The sequence below is a fragment of the Apteryx mantelli genome, chromosome 4 (genome assembly GCF_036417845.1).
Source record: "Apteryx mantelli isolate bAptMan1 chromosome 4, bAptMan1.hap1, whole genome shotgun sequence".
Taxonomy (NCBI): Eukaryota; Metazoa; Chordata; class Aves; order Apterygiformes; family Apterygidae; genus Apteryx; species Apteryx mantelli.
Window position 1 is genome coordinate 71870427 of NC_089981.1, and position 19960 is coordinate 71890386.

The following is a 19960-nucleotide window of genomic DNA, read 5'->3' on the forward strand; positions in this document are numbered from 1 at the left end:
ACATATAAGTTTAAGATCAGAGAATCTGGACTATACACAGTAGTGCGGAGCTTTTTTGTTAAATAGAATCTTATTTTTAATATGCCTGATGTTTCATTGATACCTGTAAAATAAAAAAAAATCATTTCAAGAATATTTCCAATTTTTTCTTTTCTCCAGAGGTATTAAATGCACTATAGCTTTTGGCTCTCACAGATAGAGAGAGAAAAAGCATTAGTTTAGTCCTTTTTTCTACCTGCTTTCCATGAGGCACTGAGCACCCCCTCCCATTAGGTGACAGAACACATTCACCACTGCCAGAGTTGTTTGGGGTTGCTTGGAATCCTGTCTCTAATACAGTGGTGATCACTTGCTTATCCTTGAGTTTCTTGAGTGTTATAGAGGAAAGATTAATAGGGATAATTTTTTATCCTCATAAAATAAAGTTTTATGAGGTTCCATTTCTATGAATGTCTTCTATGCCCACAAGATTAAAAAGCGTATTGTTTCATAAAGAATAAAATGAGATGTCTGTACTGGAGAGCTCAGAACTGTAAAGATAAATATTTTGTAGCTGATGTAGGGTGAGCTGTATGCCCACTGAAAGATAGCAGTAGAGCTAGCTATGATAGTGAAAGATTGTCCAAATACATAAAGTAAATCTTCACAAGATCCAATATGCCAGGGAAGGTCCATACCTCAGTCATCATTGATGAGGTCCAACTCAAATCTGGTCTAGCATCATGAGTGCTGGACAGACTGAGACCTGCTACAGAACAAGTCCAAATTCCTTGCAGGCAACTGTCGGTCCTGCCCAGACCTTTCAGTAGCCATGGGCATATCTTGAGGTCAGAAGCTGGCTCAGGATGCCAAGAAAGCTGTGTGGGGTCATGCTGTAGGGAGTCCAGGATTGGAGGGTGAGCTGGATAAACAAACTAAACCCTCTCTCATTTGGCAAATATAATGTATAAACAGCAGCAGGAGGTGCCAGACACATTCTTCACATTCTTGCAGCAGCACATGGAAAATCTGTGGGTCTGATTTTCTCTGTAGTTCCAGTTGTTGCAAATTGGACTTTGAGGGTTTTCTGATTTTTATTAGCCTCAATAGGTGTTTGAGGCTTACTGATTTCAAGACATTCTCTAGTATTTCAAATATGTCTTACCACAGCCTTTCAGATTAATGCATGTGTATGGGGCCAGTAGCATTGCCTGTTGCAAATAGGCATTTGTTGGGGCCCGCTGAACCTGGAGACACTGCTGTCCCAGAACCCTGATCACCTAAGAATCCCTGAGTGCTTTAGAGGCCTGAGAGAATTCTAGGGCAACGAGAGATAAAGGCAAACAGGACTAATTCCAGTCTGTAAAGCTGCTGCCTTGATCTCTTCCTGATTTCCTCTGTGCCTCTCACTTCTCATAATCCCAACTCATTGGGATTGTAATTTATGTTTTCCTGTTACCTTTTATATATCACATGGACCCACACTAAACCCCTTGCAACTCACCTAGGAAACCATGGACCCAGTCGTGGTCATTTCCCTCCGTCACTCATGGAAGCTCCCCCTTTCTAACTTCACTGCGTTTTTCCTGATTCATTTCAGCACAGCCAAATGACTTGTGCTTAGGTTATGTCCTCACCTGCCATTCTGCTCGTACCCATTGCTTACTTGGAATCTCTGCTTTACCATGCCCCTATTCTAGGACTAAACTCTACACTTGTGAGGCCCTACACACCTCGATTCCCACCTACATTCCCTTCTCTAGAGAGCTAGAGGCGGGGGGCAAGATCATGCCATTCATGCTCTTCATGTTTGCATAAGTGCTATGTGTTTTCTGTCTGTAGATCCGTTTGGCCTGCCATGTATGTATATATAAATACATATATAAAAATATTTATATTTATATAGTGTGTGTGTGTATGTGTGCGTGTGTGTCTATAGGGAATACATGCTTAGCCTTGCTACTGGCCAGATCTGGGGATATGGGGTGCAGCTACCTTGCCTCTGTTGGGCTACCAGTTTAGGCAACTCCTAACAGGTTCTAGGTATTCTATTAAAATATATGCCCCTAAATAAATAATAGTTTTTTTTCCCTTTATTCACTCAGTACATTAATTATTTTAGAAACATTAGGTGTCAGCACAATGGTATTTTTTTCATGACATTCTGGTTCCTAGCGTGGATAATATTTTCTAAGATTGCAATTATTTTATACTGAAATTATAGCAGCACCCAGTAAAGATCGGGACTCCTTGAACCTAGCACAAAGTAGATGCATATGAAATCTGGATTCTTGCCCTGAACATCTGAATGATATTTAAGGATCATGATTATATTCCTGGTTTCACTGAAATCACTGAGTTTTGCCATGGACTCAGTTGGGTCAAAGCCGTTCTATAATTTAAATTTGAAAAATGTCCTTACCTCTGACTTCCCAGTTTGTCCTTTGGTTGACTTCGGTAATTGTGACAAAATAAGGAAATGACAGATTTTTAATAGAACTTGAATGCTTAAGGTTGAAATGGATTGGAAGCTTTGTAACTGGATAGCTCATTCTTAGAACCTGAAATGTAAGTCATTTGTTGTTACATGGCTATATTCAAAGGAAAAAACTGTTCTGGTTCTTTTAGATGTTCATTAAGCCTTCAAGATGTGTAATGGTGATTTGGAATGTCTCCTTTACAGTCCAACTGTAGCATATTTTTCTTTGAGCAATTTTTACTCAAATACTGTTTGGGCATCTGGCCATGTCCCAGAATTTAGCTTAAAGAAAATAATTTCTGTACTTCTATTTTATCTCTTACCTTCTCTGTACAGTCTGAGAAAGCTGAAAGTGAAGACATTTTCTCAGCCAAGGTACAGTTGCATTCAGCTCTAGATGACTTGTTAGCGCACTTCTTGTAGAATCCAGAAGCCTGTGGAAAGGCCATGAAATCTGATTTTAGCTCAGTTTCTTGCCTGAATTCTGAAAACGAGACTTTATAGAAGAAGATATGAGTAAACAAGTGCAACTATCCATGTATGGTGTAGGGGAGTTTGAAATGTAAATATGATATTTGTCACAAGTCAGATACTGGAACAGGCCAAAATCTAGCATTTCTGTCCCACAGGAAATGTCAAGATTCTGGAACTGGGTTTCATTTCTAGTCAAGAAAAATATTGAAATCTTGGGATTCTTCAAAGAATCTCATATTCCAAAAAAGTTTTTCAACCTTACAAACCTTAATTTTGTCAGGATTTAAAAATTTCATGTGTGCTATATCATTTCCAATAATATTACAACACCCCAAAACTCTGACCTTTTAAAATTTTGGTAATTTTCTGTCAAATTGTGGACAATATTCTTTGCTTTGACAAGAAAGCATTTTCCAGTGGAAAATTGTTCCATTAGGGAAAAAAAGTGAATCGCGTTTGACATTCTTTGGACTCTTTGGAAATCAAAAAGACCAGCCCTGCACTGATGCAACTCCTCTTGCTCAAACTAAGGTACCGTCATAATTTAGGGAGAAAGGAAGGCAAGGGGAAATACAAACCTGTATTGCCAGTTTCCCACTTTTCACTGCTGAGGAGAGGACCTCTACGTGCATGGCCTTTCCCTTCAGCAGCATGGAAACAGGAATAAAGGCAAATGCATACTGAGGCCAAGGCATAAGCAGTGGGGCCAGAGTCAGCTGTTCCTAAGGGAGCTGTCTGGGGAGATGGTTCTTGAGGAAACTGCTGTGTTGCCCCCATGAGTCTCTGGCCTAAGACACTGCTTTCTGTACTTATGCCTAAAGCCAGTCCTGCCTGAATTACCCAGCTGCCTACCTGAGATTTCCTGTGGTCAGCCTCAGCTTATTTAATTGCCAAAGGTCCTATTTCTTTAGACTCAAAATATGGTGACAAGCCATCTAATTGTCATTTCCCTTTTCTGGGACAAGCAGAAAGTGGACCTATGCTTAGTTGCTAGGAGTGCCTGTAAAGAGGATGTCTTTAAAGTTTAAAAATCTTTTATAGTGTAGGCAAAAGCTGGGAACATGGAGAGGTAGGTATGATTTCAAAAAAACTAGTACCTTCACAGGGGCACCACAAAACTTCTACCACTTTTTGGTATAGTGTCATCTCTGTGTTAATTTCTTGTGTTTATCAACACAGAAAGCAATGGATCTGTTTAAAAGTTCCGACTTGGAAAACTTAATGAAAAAGCTATTTTTCCCTGTATGTCTTACAATCTCAGAATGATCATGACTAGCGCACTGTGCCACCTATTTTAACAACAGCGTTTTCAGAGGGGAAGTGCTAGGTTGAAAGATATTCTCTCTTGCCTTTCTATTTTAACTCATGACATCTTATCAGTAATTCTGGCAGTAGTGATGAGAATAGATCTAGAGTGGAAACTCTGGCACAGGTCCTTTCCTCATTAATGACTAGGACTTAAAAGTTTACACTGAAGTTACTTGATTTTATGTTTCAGGTCTTATTCTTTTCCATTATCCATCCTCTCTGTTAATATAATATTCATAAGTTTATACCATCCCATCCTTCAGAGCCTTCTATAAAGATATGTATCCTCCAGTAGTATGTAACCAAAAGGTCTACACTGAAAGGAAATAGGCTACAGCAAGCACACCACTGAAATGTCCTGTCTGTACAGTCTGCTTTTCGAAACACTGATTATTTAAAGTAAGTGATAGAAAAACAAACACTACTGAGTGTGCAATATATAATGGTAAAAGAATTCATAGCTTTAATATATGTTCTGCATCAGTGAAATGATTACAGAAGACTTACTTTTGAAGTCTTAAAATAGTTTCTCATTCTTGGTTTGCTGGGATCTGCATTATAAAAGTTATCACTGACTGGAATAGCTATTCCATGTACAGATGGAGGTCTGTAGTTTACCTGCATATAAAGGCACCAAAAGACAGAGGGACACAGATTAAATACACATTCACTGTGTAGAAAGGATGATAAGAAGCTACTCTCAATGTCAGGATAATAAAGCAGAAGTAATGTGGAAGGTATGAAAACCAAAGGATACAAAACAAAGCAATTCATTTATCCATATTTAACATTTTAGTTCCCAGGTACTCCTTCAGAGAAAACAGATTATTGGTTTTTTTCATTTTTAACCATTGCCTCAGCAGTGACAAGTGAGCTAACAGATGTCTTATTACTCATATGAATTATGTGATTCAATATTTGGCCATGATTTCTTGACTGAGTCCTTTAGCCTCAGGACCTTCAGATGATCTTTCATCTCTACTCTCTTCGCTGCTCAGAAACTATGTTCAAAGGAGATTAGTTGCTTTCAGCCCACTGTGACTGAAACCTAAGGATGTTCAGTGCATCTGTTACACAAATAAAGACTTTTACAGGCTTGGCTTAAGTTTAAATAAAAGAGATGAACAGAGTATATGTCTGAATGTTCATATTGGAACACATATAAACACCTATCTGACATTCCTTTCCATGATCCAAATACAGAATGAAGTTATTTTATTTAGGCAACCAAATCTAAAATACAAGTTTAATATGAGACAAATTCTGTTAATCACTTGCGTTTTAATCACAGCACATATTATGCAGTTTTATAATAGTTTAAACTCAAGACCATGCATTTCACATAATTAAAAAAAAACTTGGTAGGAGATGAAATGTTCAGCTATTTAAACAGGAGATGTTTATAGAATGACAGTTAAGTGGTTCTTTTCTAATAGTAGTATAGTGAATGGTATCATAACTGAGAACTGTGCTGTCTCTTGCCTCCAGCTATCTCAGTTCAGATCTTTCATAGCGGAAGAACTTAGGGCTCCCAAGAAAAATTTCTTCTTTCTCAAAACACTCTACTAAAAAATAAAAGCGTTAAAGGTTCATGGGGTTACAGGGAAAGTAGTACTTTAATTTATTCAACTTAAATAGCTAAAGGCATATTTTAACACACTTCAAAAAATCGAATCATTTCATGCATTTTTTTCAAATGTGATGGCTGATTTTGCACATTAACTTATTTCTACACAATGCATTCCTGCTATACAAATTGGTAGGCCCTTGTTGACATTCACTTCTTCACTTTAAACAAGCACACATGCTTTTGGTTTTCCTGTGAAAACGAATGCACAAAGTAGGAAGTCCTTCCTTTTCTATACCAATTCTTCAACATTCACCTAATGGCTGCTTAGCTTTCTTACCGGCAGTTGTTTCAGGATAAGAAAACCATTTTCATCTTTTGGAGCTTTCTGTAGCCACAGTTCAGCAGTTACTGGAACTGGAGAAATGTAATGAATTGATTTCCCATATAAGCAGCCAGTCTTCAGTGTTATAATAAATGCTGATGTTTCACAAATACATGATGCTTCTGGGATAATCACAGCTATTGAAGATTTACCCTGTAGATATTTACATTGTGAAAATAAATTAGCACTCCCAAAACAAACATTACCATTTAAAGGAATGTAGTAAATATCTTATTTATACTGGTAGATATATCAGCATTGCAAAGTTTGCTCCTCCTGCCTGCTAACCTAGTGCAAGGAGATAAAGGGGCTGGTTTTAATCAGTGTATCTTGGAAGTGCTCATTTCAAAGTTGGCTTTATCCCTATATTATGTTCCCACAGTAATGATCAGGAGACCATTTAAAGTGATCCCTCTTTAGTTAGGAAGGAACTCATTCCAGAATGTGCTTAGTGAGGTGTTCTGAAGAATTCACAGTTTTACTTTTAATCTAACAAAGCCTAATTTTGTTAGTTTTCAGTTTATGTGGCAATGCCATACTTTTAACAGAGCACTTGAGGAAAGCAGTTGTGAATTATGAGCTGGTAAAACTGATCGACAGAAATGATGTGGACAAGTATGGTACAGGCAGATCACTGTGACACATAATTGGCACTGATGTTATTTATGGGCTTGTATTTTTAGCTACTGGCAATGCCTATCACAGTGGAGAGGGATGGTAGATACAAATGGAAAGAATACTTTGAAAAGGGTGTTATTTTTATACTGAACTTCTCATATTGCTCAACTGATGTTGCCTCAGCATGACACTGAACACACTCAAAGAAAAAGTGTCTGTCACAAGATCATAGGAACTGCCACTCTGGTCAAACTAAAGGTCCATTTATTCCAGCAATCTGTACAGTGACCAGTTGTGACTGTTCAAGGAAAGAATATAAGAAACAGGATAATACAGATTGGTCCTTATTTCTGACAGTTAGTTGTTAAAGCATTTGGACCACTGTATTCAACAGCAAACGATGGACATATCCCCCATATATTTGTCTAATCCATTTTTAGTCTTGTCTATAATTTTTGTTTTCTAAAGCATCCTGCAGCAATGAGTTCAGCAATTCAATTAGGCAGCATGTAAAAAAGTGTTTCCTTTTGTTTGTCTCAAATTACTACACAGCTTCTGCATTTCTGAGAAACAACAAATCGTCATCTTCACACCACTGATTTTATAGACATCTGCCGTATCTGCCTTCAATCATCTCTTTTCCAAGCAGGAATGTCCTATTCAGTTTGCTTGTATGGAACCCATCCTTTGTCACTCATTATTACTGTTCACCTTCTTTATGTCTTACTTAGTGCTACTACATCTGCCTTTGAGATGAATGAGCAGAAGTGCATGTATCTGAGATACAGGATTTGTACAATAGCATCATGATGATTTCCTATTTTTTGCTCTATTCATTTCATAAGAAAATAATTGTAATATTCAGTTTGAATTTTCTTGCCATGGAGCATGGAGCTGCCTATCCAAATCCCCTTTATGAGTAGTAACAGCTAAGTTAGAGCTCCTTGTTTTGTAATTTTCTTCCAAACGCATTTGTTAACCATGAATTTTACCAGATGTTTTACTGCCTTGTTGCCCTGCACTGATTAAATCTTTCTGCAACTCTTTGTTGTCATTAGTTGTGACTTTGCTGCATAATTTTGTGTTGTCTCCAAACTTTTCCACTTCAGTATTCACTTCCTTTTCAATGTAATTTGTGAATAGCTTGTACAGAAGGTATAGAGATCCTGTGGTACCCACTAGCTATTTCCTTCATTATTTGTAAAAAACGACCATTTAGTTGGATCTCCTGTTCCCATCCAGTTGTTAGTTGATGGATGACCTTCCATCCTATTCCATGACAGCTTAGTTTCTTTGAGAGAATTTAAAAAGGGACCTTGCTCAAAGCTTTTTATAAATCCAAATATACTATAATCGCTAGCTCAACCTCTTTCAATTGCTACATATGCCAGACATGATTTCCTTTGTTAAAGTTCACATTGATTCTTGCCTCATATTTTGTTTTATGCAAGTGTCTACTAATTCTATTTTACAATAATTTCAATCAGTTTCCCACCCATAAAAGTCAGACTTTGGTCACTGCAATTCCTCAGATCACCCCTGGAGTCTTTTTTAAAAATGGGTGGCATGTTTGTCTTTTTCTGCTCTTTTGACTGATTGAAATGATACCAGTTAGCTAGTGAGGAATTTCCTATTTAAAATTCTTGGATGAACAGTCTCTGTCCTGGCAGTCATTTGCTATTTCTTTAATTGATTTGTTCTACAGCCTTTTCTAATGACAAATCAGTGTAAGACAGTTTTCAGATCACTACCCTGTTCTTGAAGTCTCCTAATACCAATTTAAGATTTCCCTTCCATATCATGGTAGTCCCATTCCTTCAGAAGACATTCTCACAAAGACTAATCTCACCCAATGCCTATAGTCTGACCTCCTTTAGTCTTTCCCTATTATATCTCATGTGCAATATTTATAATCAAATGCACAACTATATATGACTAAATAGGAAAAGGACTCTGAAATGAGAAAGCTCAGAAAGAAACTGTCCCTAATTTAAAGGATGCTATAAAAGAACTGCAAGAAGTAATACAAAAATGAATCAAAAACAAAAAATAGGAATACTGTTACTTGAAGTTTCATATCATATCATAATATATTCTTGAACAATGTTCATTATGGAATGCTCTATCCAAGGACTGACAAAAGATGAACTGGAAATTTCAATAAAATTTTGCACAATTATTTTTTACACTACATAAATTAATCTGTAACTTTTCAGATTCTCTCAGTCTAAAGATAACCCTCACATTACTACAGCTATTCAGAATGAAAGAAAGCTCCACTGTGGAAGCAAGGATGACTTGTCTTCCCTTACTTGCTTGTAAAATTTGTTGTAAACAGAGAATTCCAGTATGTAACTATCAATTTCATCCCAGTACTCTCTTGTAGTCACTTCCAGTAGTGATGGATTGCCAATGATGAGGTTTATTAGTCGCATTTGAAACATTGGATAGGCTGTGAAATCAAGCAAAAAAATTGAAGACATGTATTCAGTACTCCATTCTCTATAGTTAAAGAAAATCCCCAAAGAAAAAAAATAAATTCAAACTCTAGAACTCAGTTTCACAGATCCATTGAAAGGATCAGTTGGTATGTGAAAGGAATAGGGAAAATCTTTCTTCATCATAACTCTGTGTGTTTTCCCTCCACAATACCAGTAACTGTTTCTTTGCCAGTTTGGCTGACTGGCCAACCTATCCTTTATCATACTGTAGCTGAAGACAATGAAAGTAAGTTTTTGTCTTTAGCCTTTCCATCTGCACTTACCTCATGCTTTAAAATCTGTAGAAAGTGCTGATGTTAATATTTTCTCTCTACCCTCCACTGCTTTGAGCTCTCTGATCCTTGGGCTTAGTCTTTTCTTAGAAGTCAGCTCCTTCCCATCTCCAGTACTCCACATAACCACATAACAGATCTCAGCTGTCAGCTTCTGCTGTAGCAATATTCTTACCCTTAGCAATGCAACTTTGGGACACTTCAGTCTTTACATACTTTCCATGCTGCTACTTAGGCTTAGAATATAAACTGTCTTCTTGTCCTCCACATAGTTTTTTTTTTTAAGAAAAAAATGCTTATTTTTAAGTTTATCCATGTTAATGCACAAAAGAAAATGCACACAAGTGTAAAGGAAGGAGTTTTCTTCCTGACTGGTTTTCTTTGTTTAGATCTCAGTGAGGATTTAGGTGTTTAAAACAGGATTTCTCTGTGTTTCAAGCACCCAAGCTAAAATTATCTGATAAAACCATGCTCAGATGAAGGCTAAGTCTGAAGGCTGACTTTGCCTTTCTACTTGGCCTGCATATTCCCAGCGCTCACAGAATCACAGAATGGTTGAGGTAGGAAGGGACCTCTGGAGATTGTCTAGTCCAAATCCCATGCTCAAAGCAGAATCAACTAAAACAGGTTGCTCAGGATCTTGTCCAGTATGGTTTTAAGTATCTCCAAGGATGGAGACTCCACAACCAGGGTCTGACCTCCCTCACAATAAAAAGTTTTTTCTTATGTTTAAATGGAATTTCCTGTATTTCAGTTTGTGCCCGTTGTCTCTTGTCCTTGTGTTCTTTCAACATTGTTTCTGAGCATCACCAGGCTGCTCTGACCTATACAAGTAAGAATCTAGCTCTCACATGAGTTAATATAAGCGGCATCCAAATTTCCTAAGGAGCTCGATCCAGTTGGCTTGTTGAGTCAGGTTAAAAGAAATCTTCTGTGTTCATCTTCAGTTCTAAAATATATATGGAGCTACTCTAGTTTTATGAAATCAGCTGTTGCTAGGGATGCTGACCTTTGGCAGCATAGTCTACTGGTTAGAGCGGTCACCCATAAAGTACAAGCCCCTTGTTCAACATCCTCCACAGTGTGAGAGTCCAAATCCTTCTCTCAAGAGAAGCTAACTACTAGCCTATAGGGCTGGGTGAGTAAGTTGCTGTCTACATCTTTCCTATTGTTGAAATGCCTGTTGTGCAGCCATGTACGCAGGGTTAATGAAGCCAGAAACAGAGCATGCATGGGGGAGCATGATGGTTTAACCTGATAGTTAGCACTGCAGGGGGGAAGGGAGAGTCCTAAGTTCCTGGCTGATGGCCGCAATGGGTTTTGATTTATTAATCCAGTGACTGATAACGATAGTCTTAAGATCAGAGACTAGAGTTCAACCACTAAGATGCAAAGTCATTGTGCAGTGAGCAAGAACCCGGAATGGAGGGTTTATACACAGAGGGCAGACTCACTTGGCAGCAATAGGAGGGGGCAGTTCAGGCCATGGCAATCAGAGCAAGATCCTCACTACATTTGCAGTGCACACAAGCATCAGTGGCAGCAGCAGCATTGGCAGCAGCAGAGTTGTTTTTTATCCTTTAACAGGCAGAAAGGTCAGACAGGTAGCACTGAAACTATTAACTGGGACCAAAAGTAATAATTTGACTATCAAGATTTTAGCATTCCTGGAGGGTGCACGTGCTTTTTCCACAAGAGTTTCCTTATGGAACCATGGGCAAGGAAGGCATCTTGACAGGTCACCTACTCCCAGCAAAATCAGCTATAAATCCTGGTATTACTCTTTGGTATTAGCTGAGTGCTTGCTCAGCCTAGGAAAAAGTACTGCTGTGTCCAGAGCAGTGCCCATCCCTTGAATTCCTCCCTGCCTCCCCAGGTAGCTGGGTGTTGCTCGGGTCGTATCAGATGCACAGGTCAGGACTTGACCTCCTTTCTGTAAGTCAGAGTTGGCGTTTTCACATGTGCCTTGGGGGTTTAGGAGCACAAGTGTCTTTAATTTCCAAATGGACCTGAATTCATAAATGCTGTAATCTTTAGAAAATGTGTCTTTGGATGTTTTGTCCTCCTAATTTGGAATATTAAAGACTTATCTAGGGGCTGTTTTTCTTAGTGATTTGAACAGCACCAATGACACTACCATATGCTTATATTTTCAGTGAATTGTCCATCAGGGTGAGCTCCAACTTCAACTAGTCAATACCAGTTACTGCAGAAATACCCTTCTCAAGTCTGGATGAGAGATGTTTATATTAGTGATTATGATAATCTCCTCTTAAACAGCTCCCCCATGCAAACTTTTACCAATAGAAATAATTTGCTTTACAAGACAAACGTTACCATAATCCACAGTATTTTTCACATAAATAAAATAATTTTGTTTCTATTTTATTAATCTGATTTATTCAATAATCTATTAAGGGCCAGCTACTTAAAAAGTGGGGTCTGGGAGTGAAGGGCATATATGTATATGTTCATATACAATAGAAAATGAATAAATACTTTTTAAAATAAAACATTCAGCTTTATTTTAAATGTCATCAACTATATTTATGTACACATTTTTTCATTTGAAAATTGTCAAAAGCCATTTTTCTTTAATGAAAACAAAGGGTCATATGTGTAGCTCATTTGAATCAATGGAAAGGTGCCACTTTCCAAATTAACTTTGAGACATTGAATCAAAGTTACAAATGTACCTATAGACCCTATATTTACAGCTAGTTTCAGCTTTTAAATTAACCTGGTGCTAAGTTATAAGAATAAAGACAATGTGTGTGTGGACACTACCAAATTGAAAGAGACTTAAAAGATTTTGTAACAGCCAAAGTAAAGTGCTTTTACTTCTGAGTGGGAAAGAAGAGAGAGAATCTGATAAAATTCACTTTTGGCTGAAAACAAGCATTTAGAATAAATTTTCCACAAAACAGTGTTTGAAAATAAGGATAGAGATTTTAGTAGAGAAACTCCAGGTTTATCTTTGCTGAGATCGTTGGGCTGCATAAAGTCATCCAAACCAGCTAAAGGCCATTGCATGCACTGCATACAAATTATACACTTAAAAAAGGACTAAATGCCAAGTCTCTTACCTGTATATTGAGGGGTTACTCTGAATGTGAAATTGTAAGTTGTGTCCAGATCCAAGTATTTAATGACATTCTTTGCTATATGATTATACTCTTGTATTGAATATCTGCACGTGTCTAACTTCAAGTCCCATTTTTTTCCATTTACAGTACCAAAGTTGTGCATGAACCATTGCTTGGATGGAAAGCTTACGTTGAAAGGCACCTTGTTAGGCATGGTGGGCTCTGCTATCGCAGTCTGATTGTCCAGAATGGCCGTGATTAGGAAGCTGCTGCTCCCTGGAATCACCACTGTCTTTTCCACATCAGTGATTCTAAATCCATTTTTACCTAACAAAAGCAAAGCAAAGAGTTAAACTTTGTTAATTTTTAGCATTGTAGATCTGTTCCTAAATGATGACCTTCATTTTGAATAATTCCTCATTTCTGCCGTTTGAAAGACCACATAGCAAAACAATCTGCCCCATAATTTCAGTTAAAAATGTTCGTAAACAAAACTTTCTGAGTAGAATTCCACATTGATTGATGAATTCATGTTAGCTACAGCAATCTCACTCTTACAGGTAGAATCTGTGACATGATCAGCACTTCATTTTAACATGACACATAAGGTCATGTGATTATAACATTTATACCATAATTCATTTAAAAACATTTGTGGTAATCACCTTCCCCCAAAGCACCCATCCAATACCATTAATGTAGCTAGAGATGGGATAGACATAGAAGCTCCCTAGCTAACCACAGTTTTTTTCAGCTTTGCCTACCTTTCTGACCAATACACAAGCAAGAAATGACATAGAAACTGCTTTTCTGGGCCTTTATCATTCCTTGCAAGGTAACTTGAAACTCTGCTTTGTGCACTGCAGCAGAAGCCACATCTATGTCTCTGAATTTTTATGTTTCAACAGCTACACCAAAAATAAATTTCGGTGTAGCATAGAACTTGCTGTTAAGGGAACCAGGCAGAATCAATTTATGCATCCTTACGACAAAATTTAAGAATGACATAGCTGCTTCTTGTCTTGGAAATTTACACCAGTTTGATCTTTTAAAACAAACTATTTAAAAATAGTGCTACCAAAAAAAACCCAATGAAGGTTGTTTTTTTTAATTGGGCAATGCTAAAGTTCAGGAATTGGGGACATACATACACTCCATGAAAGGAAAGACAGTTCAGGCTTAGCGCACACTGGCTTTTCAAAGACGTTGACGCTGGTTGTAGTATCCCTTTCTGGTCATTTAAAGGAATCGGGAAGTATGCAAACAGCTCAGGTCTCAAAAGGTTTTGCTGATCACCCTCTCCTTGTTCACAGTTCAAATTACTTTTCTTACTTCTTCAGAACCCACCTAGCTTTACATGTGTTTTTCTGCTTTCATGTGTCCATTCTCTGGACACTCTCAAAACATGACAATAAATACTAATCTTCTCAGTAATAATTTACAACAGTCAGGAAGCGAAAAAATTTTTTGAAGTTGTTAAAATATTGTTTGGATAGGATTAAGTCCTTTTGAAACTGGTGGATACAACAGCTGTCCTTCCTAAATTATTAAAGAAATGATTGAGGTCTTTTTAGTATTAGAGAACTGAACCAATGGCAACCTCCATCCAGAATCTATAAAACTTCCAAAAGACATATGCTGGGCATGTGTAGGCAGGGACTTTTATGGACTGTTCACCTGTGAAAGCGTGTCTGTCTGTGTGCCCATGCACAGAAGTACACCAGCAGGTGCGTTCTGTATGCTACTGCAGGATTAGCTTAGTGCATGACCTCCTGAAATCTAGCTGCTCTTACTCTGTGATCAATGGGTAGTTTATGCTCCTTTCATTGTGAGATAAGTGTCCACGTATTACCTCGTATTTATTGCAGGATAAGACTGTGCACCTGAACAGTTGTCCTGAAGCAGCTTTATCAGGATTTTGCTATAAATAGTCATGAAATAGTCTCAGGAGGAGGATCTTGATGACTCAGGCTACGGGTGCATTAGGGAGATCAACTGCTTTATAGTGGAAATGTTCTCCTGTGCCAGGGCAGAAACCCTGAGAGTGGTTACCTGATGCAGTATCTTTTGATTTAAATTTAAAATCTTTTGATTTTAAATTAAAAAGGGGATTACTTAAATCTAGTTTTATGACTGAGATTTCTGAGGTGTTTTAGCTTTAGACTTTCTTGATACTCAGAAGCCAAACAGATCCCTGTTGCTGTGCTGAATGTTTTCAACAAATAACAGATAGTGCAAGGGGGACTACAAATGCTTAATCTTAACTAGCAAGTCTAGTAACTGCTGTGCAGATAAGAAAGGGAGGAAGGGAAGCTTCTGGAATTTCTTTTGGATTTGTCCGGTGCAAAGCTGTATCAGAAATTAATGCAATGGAATCAGAAATTTTCTGGTTAACATTCAGTCAACAAAGACATAAATGGTCATCTGGTCCAAGACCATTCTGGATGGGAAGCTGACCTTTTAAGCAGTCACCTCACTATTTCCCAGTAACAAACAGAGAAAAGGTCTTACAAGCTACTGAGAAAATAGAGATCAGCTTAAAGCTTCCTATAGGGTAGATAATGATATGATCTTTGGGTGCGCTTACAAACTCATTAGGCAAAGAGAGGCACTTTGGGAGGCAGTACTCTTTCCTCAGAACAATATAGTGACACATTTTTGGACATAGTAAGAAAAATTGAAAAGAAGCAACTGATATAGGTGTCAGCTCACTGTACTATGTCACTCAAGCGACAAAGACTTGAGTTTGTGTCACTATTTTAAAACTTCTGATTAGGCCTTTTAAACCTCATCAGGACCATATGTTGAAAAAAGATGAGTTCTACTAGACTTGTGCCACTGTTGGGTATAACAACTGCCTTTGATTTGGAGAAATGCAGAGTCTGAGTTCCTTTATGAAAGAGATGAAATCTGAGGGGTGTCTGCCTCAAAGTCATGTGGAAAACTGGAGCACAAAGACTGGTTGAAAGGGAGTGTTGTCTCAGTGAGGGTGAAGTGGAAGGAGTGGGGAAAAAACACAGAAAATGACAGACAAAGGAGCAGAAAGCCAAGAAACAGCAGAATAAACACTAGCAAAAAGGAAAGAGACAACGCTTCTTGGCCCGAGCAGTGGCTGAAAGTGGCTTTTTCAGAAAAACAAAACAAAACACACACACATTTCATGCCTCCTGCATTCAAAGAACATATGTTTGTAATCAAATACCTGACTTCAACCACCAATTTATTCTTAGTTGAACTAATATGCATACTAAATTTAGCATACATCAGAAAGAAAGATAATGCAGTTTTGACTTTTGGGTTATCTTTATCTAAAGTCATCACATTCTCATCCAGAACTGATTTGCAGCCTATTGAGTGACCTGTACCACAGCCAGCTCAGCTGGAGAGATGGAGCAGATGGATGGAGCAATGATTCTTCCACTTCCTCATCTTACCACAGTAGCATGTGTAAAGCACTCCGCCACACTGCTGAAGGTGATCAGAATGCTGGCAGCTGACTTTGCACTGTAGTGGATTTTGCTCCCACAAGCTCTTAAAGTGACTTAGTTGTGAGAGGACAACAACAAGTTTTGGAGTGCTAGCAATCAGCTGGTAAATGATAACATCTTTATAGATAATAGCAATTTCTAAAATGATTGTATAACTATGTTCCTAGCACACCACAACTAAAATGAAAAGAATATTTAAGAACCTAATTACATACACAGGCACCTATACGCATGTGCATATGCAATGCTTGAAATAAGCAGAAAATGTTTAGGTTATGAGGTTAAAACCTTAGGTTATGAACTCAACAGGAATGAAAGCCAGGAGCTGCTACTCAGAGAAGCAACAGCTCCTGGCATCCCTTGCTACTCACAAGACCTGGCTGCTCATAGCATGCTGGGGTTTGTAGTGAGAGGATGCAGCAAGGGCTCCTGTAAGCCAACTATTACTGCTGCTCAAGAAAGGCAAGGCCTTACCTCCATCAATGCAATGGCCACCAACCCCTCACTGACTTCGGGACTCAGCATAGGCTTTGGTATTTCAGGTGCCCAGAAGAGAATTTTGCCTCCATGGTCTGCATGTAGGATCTTTTGACTCCTGCTGAGTTCAGAACTCAGGGGCTGTGATCTGGGAGCTGCTGCTAATTGTCACAAAGGTAAAATATCTCTCATCCAGTGGTATTTCACACCTGCCAAAGGCAATGGCTTTTGAGCTAGGCTGTTCTTGGTACTTGTATTTCAAGTGGAGCTTTTTGCCCGCAAAAAAGTGGTGTGCCTATTTAGAATAGGGAACAGTGGTATTGCAACACAGGACTGCAGTTCAGGACTTCAAATAAGAGGGAATGTATATGAAGATCCCTTTTACTGTAAAGAATCAATGACACTTGACTGACTACATCTGCAACTTACCAGGATTAGAAATGTGGAGTGTTATGTTATTGTCATTTAAGCCCTTCATAACAGTTAATGTATATTTAATGCAGGGACTGCTTCCTTCAGATTCAATGGGGAACTTCTCCAGAACGTTTACAATGACAGAGGACAAATAACGTGGAGAATATTCCAGTGGGAAATCACTGACTACCAGAGCTGCTCCGACTGGCCTATAATGACAGGAAGTATAAGTTTCCTTATTGTGTTGGATAATTCCCCAGGTAAACAGCATATACATTTCATGCTATTTCTACAAATTCCGAAGAGAAATTGTTTTCCAGAGTCAAAGCAAACTGGCAAATATCAGATGTGGAAGTCAGGGGACCGGCAAAGATGAAAGGATATTTAAAAGAAAGTCCTCATAATGCTACTAACTGATGGGATAGGTTTGGATTCTTAGATTGTATAGCCCTTTGCCTGTCTGCTGAAAAAAAAAAAACCCAAAGAGCAATTACTTACCTTTCTTTCAGTAAACAGAGTTCATGCAGCCGTGTCCATATGTACTCTGTGGCTGTTGACACAGAATTAGTTACTAGAAGAAGGTGCTCTGAGCCAGGTTATTCAGTGACCGAAACAAAGCTTTACCAGATTCAAACTGAGATACTACACCAAAATTACTTATAGTCTTCAGAGGAGTTAAGCTACATATATACACACATACATACATACACACACACAGAGCACAGTTTCTATAATCCCTATGTGTTATGGGAATACTCATAAGAAGTAGAAGAAATTGCTTTTTCTCTGCTAAAATGCATAGTAATATGCCTTGTGGGTTCTAAATGAGCTATCTTGGAGCATGTCTTCATACAAGCTGGCACATACTTGAATTGAAATTCCCTGATCCTTAGATAGGTCAATAAAGACAGTGAAGAGTGTAAGAAACTTCCTATATTGTGACATCTAAAATGTGCAGAGCAATCATTTCTTCCGAATTTTGTGGTTTGGGGCAATAGAGATGGGAATTTGTTACTTTAATATGACACAAATTCTTAAAAAACCCAACCCCTTAGAAATTTCAAAAAAAAAAACCACCTTAGGTTGTGGTACAGATGTAAACTTTATGGAAAACAGAATATGGTGGGGAAGTGGTGTTGAGACACCATAAAGCTTTTAGTCTGCAGATTTGCACATAAATGAAGGATTATATTAAATGCAGTATGGGATTGAATCCCCCCTCACACCTGCCTATTTAAACTTAAAGACAGACACAAAAATGGAAAGCAATAACATTTAAACATTCTTATGCCTGTGGATTGGAATTTGTACTATTATGCAGATTCTGGGAATAGTACAAATTATTTCCTAGATGGAGGTGGCTAAGGATACACATCTTTTGTGACTGACTGACATCTCTTATAGTGACTGTCAAACTGATTGTGTCAGTGAGTACAATAGATTATTAGAAGCAGTGGTAATCTAAGAAATCTTCTTCTCAGGTATTGCTGCTACTAATAATCTACCATGCTCACTGATGCTATGTAAACTCTGTTTCTCTTTGGCTGTTTCTGAAAACTTCTGTTAAGGTAATAATAAGAAAAGACATGTTTAGGTTTGATAACAGAACTGTTTCGTCTTGGACTGAGTTGTATCAATACTCAAAAAGGAAAATACTGACTCAAATCTTTGAGGTATGTAACACCTATTAGTTTTTGAGATCATCAAGGGAAGGATCTCCTAACTATTCCAGACTTCTGGGAAATGAGAGTCATGCAAGGGACTCAGGAATCTATGAATCTTTGGTATTGGAAATTGCAATATTGATGGCATCAGTACCCAGCTAAAGGCAGACCCAATAAGTTGTGCCGAATAGATTGTGCCCTTGCTTTCAGAACTTGTTCTAGTCAAAGCAGAGATTTCGAGCATCTGTGCAGAATACCTGCTTTGTACTGCAGACTGTGTATGCAAATATGAGGAAGTAATTGGTACTGCTGCTCTGAAGGACAGTTCTTTACAGACACCAGAATAATCAAGCATAGATTTCAGCTTCCTTTAACAAGAAATCCATTCTTGTGGTCCTTAGAGAAGTAACACAAGGATCTGTCCTCTCAGACTGACTGCCAAATAAATAGTTGGGGGCTGAATAAGATGTCTCATACACCATGTTAGAAGAAGAACTACCAAGTACTTTCAATGGAGGGCTGTTCAGAGCTTCATATATTCTGTTACAGGTGTATGAGACAGGCCCCATAGATTCAGGAAATTACTTCTGACATCTTGAGTCTTTTCAGTTGTTTTAGAAAAAGAACAGAAACAATTTTCTCTCTTTTGTGCCTCTGTGAAGAACAAACACTTTGAGAACCTGTTGCTGAGGAGTACAGCCTCACTTGGAAAACAAGACCTGAAATCAGGAGATATTTTTAGCTGGCTCTAAGGGCACCTTCTTGCATTGTGTAAACAAATATGAAGAATTCAACACAACTAAAATCTACTCTAATTAACTGAACTCTGTTATCCTACAACAATTTAAAGAGAATCCCTTCTGCCTACCATCATTTACAATAAGACAAACTGGAAACAAAAGCAGGAGATGCATTCTGACAGCTCTGCCCTGTCCTACAGCTCTGGCTGTGAAAAAATAAGTGATTTGATGGCCATTCTGCTTCCTTTAAAGATGGAGGCTAGAAGTCTCAAGGGCACAGGGGGTTCAGGTGCACGTCAATAAACACTAGTGACTGAGACAGTCTGGTCTCCAGTCCATTGGTTAGAAATGTAACATACAGATAAGCATTCCAAGTTAAATGAGAATGTACTTGTACACTATGTTATTGGTTTGTAACAGAAGGGTATCTTTCACTAGAAACAGCCATTAGAATGTAGAATTTAACCTTAAAGCTTTTCACTCCTGGGCTGGTACCTTGATTGTCTTA

At 38.1% G+C, this 19960-nt stretch overlaps 1 protein-coding gene across 1 annotated transcript in view; it reads right to left on the reverse strand.

The window, feature by feature from the left end:
* Nucleotides 1-19960, reverse strand: part of CATSPERB (cation channel sperm associated auxiliary subunit beta) — a 45958-nt gene that overhangs the window by 2394 nt on the left and 23604 nt on the right. Inside the window, exons 11-17 of the mRNA XM_067295683.1 lie at nt 12670-12996; nt 9123-9262; nt 6148-6345; nt 4748-4858; nt 2782-2892; nt 2402-2540; nt 3-103 (exon numbers count right to left, since the gene is read on the reverse strand). Coding sequence (XP_067151784.1) covers nt 3-103; nt 2402-2540; nt 2782-2892; nt 4748-4858; nt 6148-6345; nt 9123-9262; nt 12670-12996 — 1127 coding nt within the window. The remainder of the gene's footprint in view (nt 1-2; nt 104-2401; nt 2541-2781; nt 2893-4747; nt 4859-6147; nt 6346-9122; nt 9263-12669; nt 12997-19960) is intronic.